At 34.8% G+C, this 17,251-nt stretch overlaps 1 protein-coding gene across 2 annotated transcripts in view; it reads left to right on the top strand.

Annotated features, from left to right (window-relative positions):
• The window catches only part of LOC111139439 (apolipoprotein O like), an 82,367-nt gene that overhangs the window by 33,183 nt on the left and 31,933 nt on the right, over window positions 1-17,251 (top strand). For both annotated transcript variants that reach the window (XR_002640085.1, XM_022491687.1), the window contains exons 5-7: window positions 9,456-9,547; window positions 15,602-15,715; window positions 15,922-16,039. Coding sequence is in view for 1 of the 2 variants with exons in the window: in XM_022491687.1 (XP_022347395.1) it covers window positions 9,456-9,547; window positions 15,602-15,715; window positions 15,922-16,039 (324 nt within the window). In the remaining variant the exon portion in view is untranslated. The remainder of the gene's footprint in view (window positions 1-9,455; window positions 9,548-15,601; window positions 15,716-15,921; window positions 16,040-17,251) is intronic.

Raw genomic sequence — 17,251 nt, 5'->3', positions numbered from 1 at the left:
CACTCAGTACAACAAATGAACTTCTTAATCCCCATCGTCTATTTAACCCATGTCCCCACTTACCTCCCCTCTGATAATCGTCAGTTTGTTCTTTATAGTTAAGAGGCTGTTTCTTGATATGACACTTTTTTTTTCCCTTTGCTCATTCATTTTGATTCTTAAATTCCACATATGAGTGAAATCACATGGTATTTGTCTTTCTCTAACTTACTTCACTAAGCATAATACTCTCCAATTCCATCCATGTCCTTGAAAATGGGAAGATTTCATTCTTTTTTAAGGTTGAGTTAAACTCTGTGATTGATATCTGTCTTATCTCCTTCATCCAATGATCCATTTATCAGGCGATGGATACTTGAACTGTTTCCATAATTTGGCTACTGTAGATAATGCTGCTGTAACATTGGGATGCATGTATCCCTATGAATTACTATTTTTGTATTCCTTGAATAAATTCCTAGAAGTACAGTTGTTGGTTCATAGTTCTATTTTTAACTATTTGAAGAAATTCCATACTGTTTTCCAAAAGGCTGCACCAGCTTTCATTACCACCAGCAGTGCAAGAGGATTCCCCTTTCTCCACATCCATCACTAACTCTTGTTTCTTATGTTATTAATTTTAACTATTCTGAAAGATGTTGTAGTTTTGATTTGTATTTCCCTGATGATGAGTGATACCGAGCATCTATTCAAGTGTCTGTTGGCCATCTGTATATCTTTATGAAAAAATACCTATTCATGTCTTCTGCCTACTTTTTAACTGGATTGTTTGTTTATTGTTTAGTTTTATAGGTTGTTTATATATTTTGAATAATAACCCTTTATCAGATATGTCATTTGCAGATATTTTTTCCCATCGTGTAGGCTGCCTTTCAGTTTTGTTGGTTGTTTCCTTCACTATGCAGAAGCTTTTTATTTTGATTAAGTCTTAATAGTTTATTTTTGCCATTGTTTCCCTTGCCTCAGGAGACATCTCTAGAAAGAAGTTTCTATGGCCAATGTCAAAGAAGTTACTGCCTGTGTTCTCTTCTAGAATTTTCTTGGTTTCCTGTCTCACAATTAGGTCTTAGCTCCATTTAGAGTTTATTTTTATGTATGGTGTAAGGAAGTGGTCCAGTTTCGTTCTCTTGCATATTCCTGTTGAGTTTTCCCAACACTATTTGTTGAAAATACTTTTTCCTACTGTATTTGTTCCTTCTTCAATATTAATTGACCATATACTTGTAGGTTCATTTCCATTCACTTCATTAATCTGTGTATCCATTTTATGTCAGTACTGTGTTGATCACTACAGCTTGATAACTTGAAGTTTGGAATTGTGAGGCCTCCAGCTTTGCTTTGCCTTTTTGACTGCTTTGGTTATTCAGGGTATTTTGTGGTTCCATGCAAATTTTAAGATATTTTGTTCTAGTTCTGTGAAAAATGCTGTTGGCATTTTGATAGGGATTGCATTAAGTGTGTACATTGCTTTGGGTAGTATAGACATTTTAACAATATTTGTTCTTTTAGCCCATGAACATGGAATGCCTTCATATTTCCTTCTGTCATCTTTAATTTCTCTCAGCAGTGTTTTATAGTTTTTAGAGTAAAGGTCTTTTGCCTCTTTGGTTAGATTTCTTCCTAGATATCTTACTGTTTTTTTATTATATTTTTAAATTTAAATTCAATTAATTAACATATAGTATATTATTAGTTTGAGGTAAAGTTCAGTGATTCATCAGTCTTATATAACTCCTAGTGCTCATTACATAGCATGCCCTCCTTAATATCCATCACCCAGCTACCCCATCCCTCACCCCACCCCTCCAGCACCTTCAGTTTATTTCCTGTGATTAAGAGTCTCTTATGGCTTGTCTCCCTCTCTGATTTCATCTTGTTTTATCTTTCCCTTCCTTCCCCTGTGGTCCTCTGTTTTGTTTCTTAAATTCCACATAGGAGTGAGATCATATGATAATTGTCTTTCTCTGGTTGACTTATTTCACTTAGTGTAATACCCTCTAGTTCCATCCACGTTGTTGCAAATGGCAAATTACATTTCTTTTTTATTGGCTGAGTGGTATTCCATTGTGTATATATACCACCTCTTCTTTATCCATTCATCTATTGATGAACATATGGTCTCTTTTCATAGTTTGTCTACTGAGGACATAGCTGCTATGAACATTGGAGTGCAGGTGACCCTTCGATTCACTGCATTTGTATCTTTGAGGTAGATACCTAGTAGTGCAGTTGCTGGGTTGTAGGGTAGCTCTATTTTCAACTTTCTGAGGAACTTCCATAGTGTTTTCCAGAGTAGCTGTACCAGCTTGCATTCCTACCAATAGTATAAGAAGGTTCCCCTTTTTCCACATCCTTGCCAACATCTGTTGTTTCCTGAGTTGTTTATTTTAGCCATTCCAACTGGTGTAAGGCAGTGTCTCATTGTGGTTTTGATTTGTATTTCCTCAGTGCCCAGTGATGTTGAGCATTTTTTCATGATAACATGATACACTATGTGGAAAACCCAAGAGACCCCACCCCAGAATTGCTAGAACTCATACAGGAATTCAGCCAAGTGGCAGGATAAAAAATCAATGCACAGAAATCAGTGGCATTTCTATACACTAACAATGAGATAGAAGAAAGAGAAATTAAGGAGTTGATCCCATTTGCAATTGCACCAAAAACCATAAGATACCTTGGAATAAACCTAGCGAAAGAGGCAAAGGATCTGTACTCAGAAAACTATAAAGTACCCATGAAAGAAATTGAGGAAGACACAAAGAAATGGAAAAACATTCCATGCTCATGGATTGGAAGAATAAATATTGTTAAAATGTGTGTGCTACCTCAAGCAATCAGTACATTCAGTGCAGTCCCTATCAAAATACTATCAACTTTTTTCACAGAGCTGGAACAAATAATACTAAAATTTGTATGGAACCATAAATGACCCTGAATAGCCAGAGGAATGTTGAAAAAGAAAGCTAAAGCTGGTAGCATCACATTTTTGGACTTCAGGCTCTATTATAAAGTTGTAGTCATCAAGACAGTATGGTACTGGCACAAAAACAGACACATAGATCAGTGGAATAGAGAATAGAGAACCCAGAAATGGACCCTTAGCTCTATGGTCAACCAGTCTTTAACAAAGCAGGAAATAGTATCCAATGGAAAAAAGGACAGTCTCTTCAATAAATGGTGTTGGGAAAATTGGACAACCACATTTAGAATGAAATGGGACCATTTTCTTATACCATACACAAAAATAAACTCAAAATGGATGAAATATTTAATTGTGAGACTGGCTCCATCAAAATCCTGGAGGAGAACACCTTGTAGCAACCTCTTTGACCTTGTCTACAACAACTTTTTGGTGGACACATCTCCAAAGGCAAGGGAAACAAAGACAAAAATCAACTATTGGTACTTCATCAAGATAAAAGGCTTTTTGCACAGCAAAAGAGACAATCAACAAAACTAAAAGACAGCCAACAGAATGGGAGAAGATGTTTGCAAATGTCTTATCAGTTAAAGGGCTAGTATCCATAATTTATAAAGAGTTTATCAAACTCAACATGGAGACAATAATCCAATCAAGAAATGGGCAGAAGTCATGAACAGGCATTTCTGCAAAGAGGACATACAAATGACCATCAGACATGTGAAAAAATATTTCTGGTTATCTCACTGTCTTTGGTGCAATTGTAAGTAGGATTTATTCCTCAATTTCTCTTTCTGCTGTGACATTATTGGTGCAGATGCACAGAATTCCGTATATTGATTTTGTACCTGCAACTTTACTAAATTTGCCTATTAGTTCTAGTAGTTTTTTGGTGGAGGCTTTCAGGTTTTCTATATGTATGTATTACCATGTCACCTGCAAATAATGAAAGTTTTACTCCTTCCTTGCCATTTCAAATGCCTTTTATTTCCTTTTGTTGTCTTATTGGTGTGGCTAAAACTTCCAGTACTCTGTTTAATGATAGTAGTGAGAGTTCGTATCATTGTCTTGTTCCTGACCATAGAGGCAAAGCTCAAAGTTATTGCCATTTAGGATGCTATTAGCTATGGTTTTATCATATGTGACCTTTATTATATTGAGGTATATTCCCTCTAACCCTACTTTTTTGAGGGTTTTTGTCATGGATGAATGTTCTACTTTGTCAAATAGGGTTTTTTTGCATGTTTTGAAAGGTTCCTGTCTTTTCTTTTATTAACCTTTTAATAATGTGGTGTATCCTGTTGTTTGATATGTAAACATTACTCCACCCTTGCAGCCTAGAAATAAATCCAGCTTGATTGCAGTGACTGATTTCTTTAATATATTTTTGGATTTGGTTTGCTAGTATTTTATTGAGAATTTTTACATCCATGTTCATCAGTAATATTGGCCTGTAGTTCTCTTTTTATTGGGGTCTTTATCTGGTTTTGGTATCAAGGTAATGCTGGCCTCCTTGAATGAATTTGGAAGTTATCCTTCCTTTTCTATTTTTTGCAATAGTTTGAGAAGAATAGGTATTAACTCTTCTTTAAGTGTTAGGTAGAATTTGCCCATGAAGCCATCTGGCCCTGGACTTTTGTTTGTTGGGAGATTTTTGATTACTGATTTTTTTAAAAGATTTAATTTATTTATTTGACAGAGAGGGAGTCCGAGCAGGGAGTCCGATGCGGGGCTCGATCCCAGGACCCTGGGATAATGACCTGAGCCAAAGGCAGAGGCTTAACCTACTGAGCCACCCAGGCGCCCCTCTTTGTTAATTTCCTCATTGGCTCATTCATTGTTTAGCAGCATATTGTTTAACTTCTGCGTATTTGTGGTTATTCCAAATTTTTTCTTTTGGTTGCCTTCTAGTTTCATAGCGCTATGGTCAGAAGAGGTACATGGGATGACTTCAATCTTATGATATTTTTGAGGCCTGCTTTGTAATACAATGTGTTATCTATTGTGGAAAATGTTCCACGTGCTCTTGAAAAGAATGTATTGTTGTATAAAAAAGTTAGGCAAGTAGTGTTGGTGCTGTACTACCTCCTGCCAGTAGCTGTGTGCTAATGCTGAAAGGCAGGGGATGGATATGGTGCTGGCCAGCTCCTTTGTTCCTGGAGAGGTATCTCTGAATGTTGCCTCTCAGATATGCACTCTGAGAAGTGCGAATAATCTCCCTACTCTGTGCCCCCGCCCCTCTTCAGATCACTATTTCCACACTTTTGCCCTCTGAGTTGTTTGCCTGCCTTCTCTCCAGGAGCAGGACAGTACCTTCTAGACTCTGTCCCAGCCAAGCCTGCTGATCTTTAAATCTCCAGGTTTTAAACCCTACTGGTTGATCGAACTCACAAAGTTCAGCCTCTTATTCTCAGAGCCATTGGCTTTAGAGAAACCTTCTTGTCCATTTCCTTGTGTGTTCCTCTCTGTCTCACCCTTCTCTAGACCACAGGTCCCTCTCCTCTGCAACTGCTAGGATCCATTTCTCTCCTAAAGCACATCCCCATACTTCCTACCTTCTTTGATGTGGCCTTTTCTTTCCCTTTAATTGTAGAAGTAGCTCTGTCAGTCTTCAGGACAATTTCTGGGGTATTTAGGACGATTTGATTGTTATCTATTTGTGTTAGTGGGATAAGGCGAGCCTAGAGTCTTCCTACTCTGCCACCGTCTTTTTCTATCCCTTTAAAAAAAGATTTTCAAGGGTGCCTGGGTGGCTTAGTTGGTTAAACATCTGCCTTTGGTTTAGGACATGATCCTGGGGTCCTGGGATTGAGCTCTGCATCAGGCTGCCTGCTAAGCAGGGAGTCTGCTTCTCCCTCTCCCACTGCCCTTCCCCACTGCTCATGCTCTCTCTCTCTCTCTCTCTCAAATAAATAAATAAAACTTAAAAAAATAAAAAAAACATTTAAAGGTTTTCAGTCTCTAGCTATCAAAAAAAAAAAAAGACCTTGGGAGTTTTATGTTAATGTGAAAGTGTGTGCTAACCACTCAAACTTGTTTTCTCTGCTTTCTGATGACCATCCATATTCTGGGGACTATATTAAGGATTTGAGATAGAGACGCTGGTATCAGAAAAATATTTTATTCTCTCATAATTTCATCCTGACCAGAGTTCCTAGAACTGACATCAGCCACCTCAGAATGGAGTTTGCGAAAGTAGACAACTTGTTCAGCACATGAAGCTTGATAAGCTTGATTTCTTTTTTCCCTCTTTTACCCTGTATCTCTATGAACTTTGTCATTCGTTCTCACTCTACCACTTTTGTAGAGGGTCCCCAAGACCACCCACGGGTTTGATGGTTAAGTAGGAAAGACTTAGAAGACTCAACCTATAGTCACAGGCCTTATTACAGTGAAACACTGCAAAGTAAAATAAGAAAAGGGAAAAGGCAAATGGGGCAAAGCTTATAAGAAACTAGGTACAGGCTTCTAAGGATCCTCTTCCAGTGGAATCATATAAGATGTACTTAATTCCTCCCCTAATGAATTATGACAATACATGTAAGATGTTGTCGGCCAAGGAGGCTCATTAGAGACTGAGCAGTCAAGGTTATTATTAGCAGCTGATCACCTAAACACACTCTCTAGCATGTCCAGAATTCCATACTGGAAGGAAAGTAGTAGCTCAGCATAAACCGTATTATTTCAACAAACGGTTTAGGCACAGTGCATCACTCTTATCATTCAGAGAATGTTTTCTATCATTGTAGGGAACTGTTTACCAGTGAAGTCCCCAGATGCCAATCAAGAGTAAGCTTTACAAGCAGCCTTTCTAATAATGGCAGTCTTAAACTACTATGTGAACACTTTCTGCACACTATTAAAAAACTGTCTTTCATAAGCACAGCGAATTTTGTATTTTCCTATCTTCTACCTCTGAGTATGGAAATTCTTCTCAGTAGGCATTCCTGCCTTCTCCTCCTCTCTGAAGCTGGTATGGTTCTCTGGTCAGTAGCCATTTTGATCACCTTCCATTCATCTTCTGTCCACGACTCAGTTGCCAGTCAGTGCCCCCAAACTAAATTACGTGTGCTTCAAAGTCATAGCTCTGAACCAGTCTGGAATCAAATATCATACCTTATGGTTCATTTGCCCAGCTTTAGTCCTTAAAGTAGTCTCAACTCAAGTATACCCAATCGGATATAAAACCTTGGTGAATTATAAGAACATTCCAACATTCTAGCTCTGGTCCATATATCTTATCCCAATAGACTTAGCAGTCTCCCAATAGCTAATATTAATGGCTCCTGATTTACCATTTTTAATTCTAACACTCTGTGCAACTTTCACGTGGATACATATTATGAATTATTAGGAAAAAAATTGAAAACCAAGATTACTCTGTGTAGCATATAAAACTCAAAGAAGAACATACTAATCAATTTTCAGTAAGAAACTCATAATCCACCTGCAAAAGAATGTTTCTTAGGTCATTCACATTGTTTCTAAATTTCAAAGCTAGAATAATCTAACCCACTGTTTTTCAAGTTGCAGATCTCAACCTATTATTAGATAATGAAATAAGCGTAGTGAATCTCAGGAGACATTTTATTAAAGAAATAAAATAGAGGAGAACAGCAAATGTCAGAGTGTTCTGTACTTAATATGGGCAAATACTGTGAAAGTTTTGTTTCCATGGAGAGTGTGTGTGTGTGTGTGTGTGTGTGTGTGTGTGTGTATGTAAGATAGGTCATAGGTCATAATGTAAATTTTTTTCTGAGTCATGGTCAAAAAATGTTTGAAAGCTGTGATTTAGCCTAACCCCATTAGCTACATATAGAGGTCCAGAAAAGGGAAATCACTCAGTGATTTCATAGTACATAACTTGTTGGTGGCTGTGTCTAGAGTCCTTTCCTACTTATGGGAGTAGAGCTATAGAATCCAAATGAAATTTATATTTTGTTAAACTGACCCTTCATATCAGGTAAAGAGAAAATGAATGTAAGTCGTTTTTAATATTTAAAATGACACATCAAGGGGAAAAAATGCTACTTTCTGAGGTTAGGAGCAGCACAGTTAGGGGAACTTGGCTAAGTCAAGGAAACTTGCATTAAGAGATGTTAGGTCAGTAAAATAAAGAATCAAACTATAGATACTAGAATAATAGTGAGCAGGACCTGAGTAAAGGAGCAACTTAAGACATGTTTGATTTTTCTACCTTATGATATGTTTTAACAAATCTAGACCCTCTTTCACAGTACCACACAAACCAGTCTAAAACCAAAGAAAAGCTAAATTAGAGGTCGAAGCAGCCTACCTACCCACCTCTACCAAAGCTCAGTCCTGTAGACATGACTGTAGGCCTCCTTCAGATAGCTAAACCAGACACAGAAATAGCTCTTGTTTCTATCTTTTTTATCTTTCATTAACATTGCCTGCAAACATTGCCAGTTATTTTTTTCACCTTAGCCTTTACTGATATACCAAATAGGCTGTACCATTTTTAAAATAAGGGTCGTAAGAGGTGTTTCAGAGTAAAAGTACTTACCCCAGTTAGAAATCCCATCATCTAAATGCCCAGCTCATAAGAGTCCAAGGTACCCATTCAAGCATTTAGGATACATACTGTTTTGAACCAGTGGTCTGTTGGAACCAAGCTATGGCTGTATGAAGTTACTAGTGAGATTATATTTGGAAGATTTTTTTTAAAGGATTTTTCTGTTTAAAAAAAAAAAAAAAAGTTTGGGAGCTCCTGGGTAGCTCAGTCAGTTAAGTGTCTGACTCTTGATTTTGGGTCAGGTCATGATCTCAAGGTTGTAAGATTGAGCCCTACATTAGGGGGAGGGAGAGAGGTGGAGTCTGCTTCTCTCCTTCTCCCTCTATCCCTCCCTCTGCTCATGCTTTCTCTCTCTAAAATAAATAAATCTTTAAAAGGTTTGAAAATATCTCTTAGATACACTTTTGGAAATGAGCACTTTTCCAGCATTTCCAAAATTTCAAGTTACCTGCAGTTATTAAATTACTACTTCTGTGTTTTAAATCCGTGACATGAAGGAGTTATATTCCTTTTAAAGTCCTTAACTGATTAGTTACTTGGATCTTTCGTGTTCCTAAGGACTTAATCAAAACAGGATATGTAGTAAGAGTCCCTTTCCCTTTAACATGGTGTCACAAGTATGGTAGTTGATCAGTTTTTTATATTATCATGCCCTATTAGATACTTGAAAAAAATGTGATTACAACTTTGATTTTCTTAGGACATGAAAAAAAAAACCTAGTTTTTTAAAAAAAGAAAATTATCAATTCCCTTTGTGTAGCTAATTACCAATTTTAAATTGAGAATATTTTTCTAAAATTGGACATGACAACTAAGGTATCGAATTGTGATCCTTAAAGATATTTTAGCTACCATTTTGATTAGTATTATTATCTAAAGAATAAATTGACATAGGGTAATGACTTGAAAAGGAACAAAGAGAACATTAAAATTATTAAAACATCAGGTCTCTGCTAGAATCTGTTTGGAGTTTAATAGTTTGTTTGAATTTCATAGGTTCTAGGTTTAAGAAAATTGCTTATCCACTGGGGCTGACCACTTTAGGAGCAACTGTTTGCTACCCAGTTCAGTCAGTAATAATTGCAAAGGTAAGTTCCTTTTAAGTGATAGCTACATTTCAATATTTATTTAAACTCTTACTGTGACAATACTTAAATGTCCTAAGTATCTTCAACATTTAATTTTCAGAGAAATATAGTGAGCATCAGCTCTTACTTTGGCAAAATCACATTACATTTCAGGATGGTAAATGCCATTCTTAATTACGTGATCATCACAAATAGGATAAATTTGTTTAAATATAATTCGGTGATATTAATGCTGCTTTTAAGATTCAGTTTAGAGACACTGAATTAGAATTTATGGGGGGAAATACCGCTCCATTGCTGAGCTATGTGAAAATCAGTTTTTAATTAACAGAAAATTGTACCTGTTGGCTGCTGTCAGTTCATTAGATTAGTGTAAGAATCAGCAAATTGTTAGATGACAGAGGCTTCTGAAGGTTAAAAAAAAATCATATACAAATTCAATTTTGATACCACCTAGAACTAAGTAACATTTTCCATGAGTCTGTATTACAGCTTTTTGTCATTTTCTTGTGAGCTTACCTGCAAATCCAAACATTCTCCAATATTTTGAACAGTTTGGGCCAGTATATTACTTTTAATTCATACTTAGATTAAGAAGGAGAGCTTTGGGTGATGTGGTATTTTCTTCCTTTCCTTCTTTCCTTAATTACCAACATTTAACATTTCTTCCTCACACTTGAAGCATTGTGTAGTGTTACCAGAAGAATTTCCTGTACTTGTGTTCTCACTACTACATCTCCTTAATTATTGATATAAACTGTCTACATTTTAAGAATGACAAGGATATAGTGCTCTATGTAGTTTGTAAAGTGATCAAAGTATAAAAGTTTATAGCAAAGAGAGCATTATTCATTAAATCTTGTTATAGTTGAGATACTTGATCCAAAAACGATAAACTTATTTTTTATAAGTCTTTTTTATATAGGAATTAGCCACTTAAATTCATATCCTATTCATGCTGAAAGAAACTTGTGAGCTTATTACATTCAACTTCCTCATTTTCTCATTTACTGATAAGAAAACTGTGGCCCAGGAAAGTTTCACAGTGACTGATTCGTCCAGGGTTCTATTCAGCTTCAGGTGTCCTGTTTCCCTGTCCATTTCTCTTCTCAATGTATAATGTTGCCACTGAATCTTTTGGTTTGTTTAGAGTAATGCCTCAATGCTTTTTAAATAAAATTGGTTACTACTTGTCCTTAAATGATTTAAGCATTATAGAAAAGTATAGGAAAGAAAAAACAATTAACCACCTGGAATTCTTTTATCCAGAAAAATATCGGTGTTAACATTTGGTAGAATGTTGTCGATACCTTTCTTTATGCGTATATAGAGATAGAAAGATAGATGGGTGAATAGGCAGATACAGTTTCATAATAACATGATAACTTTGTAGTATACATCTTAATTTTTTTAAAAGGTTTTATTTATTTGACAGGCAGAGATCACAAGCAGGCAGAGAGGCAGGCAGAGAGAGAGGAGGAAGCAGGCTCCCTGATGAGCAGAGAACCCAATGTGGGGCTCGATCCCAGGACCCTGGGATCATGACCTGAGCTGAAGGCAGAGGCTTTAACCCACTGAGCCACCCAGGCACCCCACATCTTATTTTTAATTTTAAGAATAAAGTATTAAACTTAATTTTACTCTGACAGAAGGAAAATAAAAGAATTCCTGAACTTCAAATAAAAATTTCTGTAAGAGAGATATTAGTATGATTTCCTGAAAGTTATTCTATGGTTAAATACTGATTGTTACTGAAACTCCTAGAGACCCTTGCTTTTTCTTTGACTGGCATTGAACAATGTCATGTGTAATAACTGATGGATTCTAATATATATATAACATGGATTCTTAACCGGAGATTAATGATAGACTTCAGAGTGACTCCACCACCCAAAACTATGAAAAATTTTATATATAGAATATATGCCTTCTAATTTGATATTGTTGGGACCAGTAGTCACCAATTAATTAAAAATGTTAAAGTAGAAAGTTTTTAAAAATCATGAATACAGACCTTAAATATTTTATTTCAAATTATAACAAATGTGTGTCCGGTTTTCTCTTTTTTGAAGTAGGTATTTTCTATGAGTATGGGTCTCCTAGTTGAAGATCCATAACATCTGTCTTATGGTTAGCCAGTTATGTCTTCTGCTGTTTTCAGTTTAGATTTCCTTAAAATAGAATGAACACTTAAAAACATTTTAAAAATAGGGGCGCCTGGGTGGCTCAGTGGGTTAAAGCCTCTGCCTTCAGCTCAGGTCATGATCCCAGGGTACTGGGATTGAGCCCCGTATTGGGCTCTCTGCTCATCAGGGAGCCTGCTTCCTCCTCTCTCTCTCTGCCTGCCTCTCTGCCTACTTGTGATCTCTGTCTGTCAAATAAATAAATAAAATATTAAAAAAAAACAAAAAAACATTTTAAAAATAATATGAGTGCAGAATCCTCTTAAATTGTTATTATTTCTTCCAGCCTTTAACATTTGACTTTGCCTACATCTAATTTGAGTCATTTTTTAAATTAATTAATTAACTAATTAATTAATTTAGGTAAGTCATTTTTTTAGTCTTTACAAAGCATTTAACTTAATTTTCCTGTAGGCAACAGTTCTTTTCACACTCATATTTCATCCTATTATGTTATATTTTAATTTTTTAAATTATAGTAAAACTGATATAGAGACTTAGAAATAAATACAACTGATTCTTGGTAAGTGTACAGATCACTTGTGAAAGACAGTACTTAGACATATTTGAGAGTACCTACTATCGATGAATACTCAGCATTCTATGGACATCATTTATTATACATTTTTAAGACATCTTTTAGTTAATCAGACAAATCTCTTCAAAGGGTATCAGGTAAGAGCTCTTCTGCTATATGGGTATTTTTCTTAAGGAAAGGGCCCATACTTTTAGGAAATTCTCTGAGGTCTATGACATAAAAAAAAAATCACAAAATGGTAGTCCACAAAGGTCTTTGAAAAATAGAAGTTACACTCCAGTTATTCACCATTTTGGAAATGTACTTTAAGATGGGATTACTTTTTGCTTTTTATGATTTTCCTCACACTGTTTTCATTATTAACTTACATAAAGAACCTCAAGTAATCTGTCTTTGAAAACTATAAAATATCTAGGAATAAACTTGTCAAATAATGTTCTAAGACATATTTATTTAGAACTACTAAACTTTACTGAAAGGCATTTTTACAACTTTAAATACATTTAGAGACATATCTTGTTTCTAGATGAAAGGACTGAATATTGGAATATGGCATATGTTCCCAAATTTATAAGTTTAATTTAGTTCTTACAGAATTCCTGGATTTATAGGGAGTATGACATTCATTCAACCAGTATGTGTTGTCCATATACCATGTATTGGTAACTGTGCTAGCATAGAAAATAAAAATAGACCCCCCCCCAAAAAAACCCCAAGAGAATGTCCAAAAACAAATATATCAAGTATGTCTTTGTATACATTGTGGGGTAGGAGGAGGGTATAGTAAAGGTGGCATTTCAGATCAGTGTGTAAAGAAAGGATGGATTGGTTATTTCAGACATGTGTTGGAATAATTAGCTTTTTGGGTAAAAATCTTAGACCTTTACCAATTATCATGCAAAAATAAATTCCAGGTGGACTGAAGATCCAATCATAAAATATAATACTGTAAAAATATTAGAAGAAAGAAGATAAATATTTCAGTGATGTTGAGATAGAAAAGGCCCTCTTAAAATCCAGAAGCCATAAAAAAAAATTAATGCATTTTACTACATCAAAATAAATGTATTTATTCTGATCACAATATAATATATACAAATTAATAGAAAATACAAAACTGGGGAAAATATTTGGCAACATCTATAACAAAGGACTAAATAATGGCCTTCCTATATTAAGAACTCCTATAAATTGATAGGAAAAAGATAAATGTCCTCTAAGAAAATGAAGAAAGTAAAAAAAAAAGATAGTAATACACAAGCAATCCACAAAATAAGAAACATAAATGACCTAATAAATGAAATATTCTTAACTTTATCAGCAATCAAATAAATGCAAATTTAAAGATCATTTAGAGATTGGCTCTGAGTCTTTCACTTTGATAAAGATTTAAAAGACTCATAATAATACTGCTTCTGGTAAATGGGCTAGTAAAACATTTTTGGTGGGCGTATAAATTACTACATTATATTGCTGACTTTATGGAGGCAATGTGTCAATATTATCAAAAATTAAAATACATATAATCTTTAATCCAGATATTTCACATCCAGGAATTTGTACCAAGGAAACACCACAAAGATGTGTGGTCCCAGTTCTATGTGTATGAATGCTAATCACAGCATGCTTATAATTGTCCAAAAAGAGGAAACATCCCATATTCCCCAACATAGGGAATTTATTCAACTAACTGTGGCATATCCATTGTGAATACTTACTATGTAGCTATTATAAAAGAAGCAGATCTACAGGTATATAAACTGATATGGAAACATCTCTGACAAATTGCTAGGTTTTTAATATATCAATTATCAATATGTATAGTGTGATCCTATTTGTATTTTGAAAAAAGGAAACAAGCTAAGTGTATATGTGTGTGGTTTATTTTAAAATTTAAGGGGCGCCTGGGTGGCTCAGTGGGTTAAAGGCTCTGCCTTTGGCTCCGGTCGTGGTCCCGGGGTCCTGGGATCCAGCCCGCGGGGATCCTGCTTCCTCCTCTCTCCCTGCCTGCCTCTCTGTCTGCTTGTGATCTCTGTCTGTCAAAAAAATCTTAAAAAAAATAAAATTTAATTTAAAACATAATTGAGATTGTAGAGTATAATCTGTTCTCTAATCTTGTCTTTTCAATTTAGTGGTTCATCATGGAAATCCATATCAGTGCATATAAATCTAAAATCTACCTCATCCTTTTTGGTAGATCTATATAGAGATCAACATTACATTTGTTCTAAAATACTGTCTGTATGTATCTAATGCACATATGAGAGGAAAATCTCAGGGACGATAGCCACACAGCTGTGACCAAAGTTACTTTGGGGAGGAAGAAGACTTTATATTAGTGGATTGATTTCTTTTTCTTAACTGTAAGTATATACTTAGCAAAAAAATTCTATTTTAAGCAAGAAAGTCACAGTTTTAAAAAATTTTTAAGTTCATGTTTATAAAAAGTATAATCCTGAAAAGCTTCCAAAACCTCTTTAAAACTTGAAAAGTCAATAGCTATTGAAATTACTTTAGCCATAGGGAACGAAAGGATGGGGAAAGAATAGAAAGAAGGAATCAGGAGATTTTTAAGGGGAGAGAAATCTGAAAGTAACAGCAGCTTTAGGAAGTCACTCACCATCCTTGCCTCTGCTTTGGTGTGTCTGTAGTTCATTTTGTATTTTATGTTTCTACCAAAAGAGAATATTATTCTCTGGAGAAATACATTAATACCTTATGACAGGGGAAAGCACCATAAAAATTTGAACAAAAGTATTAACTTTGTAGCATCTTAGAATCTTATTTTCTCAGTTTATTATCTCAAGCTGTCTTTCCCAAACTTCTGTTAAATAGGCATAGTTTTAAATTCACATATTGCAGTGTAAAAGCAAACTTTACGTTTTTAAGAATTTATTTTTCTAAGAGCAGTTTTAGGTTCACAACAAAATTAAGCGGAAGGTACAGAGATTTCCTGTGCACCCCCTATTCCCACATATGCTTAGCATCCTCCATTATCCGCGTCTGTTTTCCACATCCCCCATTAGAATGGTACATTTGTTGCAATTGATAAGCCTACGTTGACACATTATCACCCAAATTCATAGTTTACTTTAGGATTCACTCTTGGTGTTGTCTTAGCTCTACATTTTTTAGCCTTTTACATGAAGCAAATGATTTTTCATATAAGATTGAAAAAAATGGGGTTTTCTGTTACATGATCTAAAGATCTATATCTTTATTATTGATTCTGACCTGAGTGTTCACATAAAATTCCTGACATAATTTATCTGATACTTGTTATTTTGGCTTTTAAAAATACATCTTATTTGATTCATTTCTTGTTTTAATTAGGTAACTGGGGAAAAGGCATATACTGTAAGCCAGCAAATTTATGAAGCAGTTAAATCATTGTGGACAAAAAGCAACAAAGAAGAATCACTTCCTAAACCTAAAGAAAAATCTAAGGTAGAGTTTAAATGGACCAAAAAGGTAGACATTGAGTTTCATTGGTTGGGGTGAGGGATTGGCTTATAATAGGAGTCACTGTCAGAGGTCGAGAGAATGAAAGGAGATGAAGGACATAGTATCTTTGCATACTATACGTTTTTAGGATGTTTTATTGTTTTGGCAAAATGATTTACTTATGAAGGAAAAATCTTTTTGGTAAACAGCTAGGAAATTCTGCTACACTAGAAATACCTGCAAAAACAACTGACAACCTGAAATACTCAGTTTCCTTGCCAGCAGAACTCAGCTCTGGAACAAAGACAAAATCAGAATCCACCTCAGGTTAGTTTGAAATAATTCAATTTTATTTTCCTTCTTTTCCTAAATAATTTTGTAGTATTATTAGGTATAGTTTGAACTTATGTAAGTGCTTTCTACATAAATGTTTTTTCTTTCTCATATCTGTAGTCTATATATCTTTTTAGATTATGAGATACTGGTATACTTGGGACTTTTTCTAATTGCCATATTGTTCATAATACCAATCTTTGCATATAGGAGTGTGGAGTAGCACTGGTGGGTTGGGTGAGGGAAGCATTTAATATCACTTTATAAATGTGAGCTTTGCAATTTAGGTGGTGGAAAGTGTGCCTTTCTAGGTTCTATAGTGTGAGTCATATCTACATAGACTATAAGTAAGGCTATAAGTATGAGTCATATCTACATAGAAGAAATATTATCTTTCCATTTCTTGTGCTATTTACCCCTATCAGTCTTAGTTTCCACCATCACTTATATTTAGTGTAGGTACTAGGAAAACATTCAGCATGAAATAATAAAATAACACCAATTATAAGATTAATAACTTTTTTTTAATATTAGATACTGGCAATTTGTACTTTGTGAGACCAAATAGTGACAGTTGTACTTTCTAGGCAAATATTCCCATAGTTTTATTGTAATCATTGAGAAGGTAACAGTGTTTAATACCATTTTAGGAGTGTATTCACAGAAACTCAGCAATCACTAGGTTACACAGGATTATCTGTCTGTGCAATGTGAATGGTACTACCCATTGTTTTATCACAAAGGAAGTAAGACCAACTCAGAGATAAGGAAGTAGAAAATAATGATAATATCTGCCCTTTACAGAGCGCCTACTGTGGTATTAAGAGCTGTAAATATATCCTGTGTTATTCAATTCTCACCCAAAAGGCAAAACAAAACAAACAACTCTTGTGCATATGTAATTATAATCATTGCACAATGAGCAGCTTGAGACTCAGGAAGCTTAAGTAACTTGCCCAAAGTCATGTAGCTTATGAGGAGTAGAGATGTATTCATAGCCTAGCTTTTTCAAATACCAAAGTCCAAGCTCTTTCTATTGTATATAGGTTACCTATATATAATATAGATATCTGATATATACAGTATATCTATATACAATATATATACACTATATATACAGTATCTGTATACAATATATATAACTATATAGGTTAAAATCAGAGTTTAGTCTCTAATTTCAGCTGCCTCCCCTATTTTAATTTTTAC

The sequence above is a fragment of the Enhydra lutris genome, unplaced genomic scaffold, assembly GCF_002288905.1.
Source record: "Enhydra lutris kenyoni isolate GAN:26980312 unplaced genomic scaffold, ASM228890v2 scaffoldscaffold107, whole genome shotgun sequence".
Classification (NCBI taxonomy): domain Eukaryota; kingdom Metazoa; phylum Chordata; class Mammalia; order Carnivora; family Mustelidae; genus Enhydra; species Enhydra lutris.
Note: the sequence above shows the minus strand (reverse complement) of the source record. Positions and strands in the feature narration are given on the sequence as shown.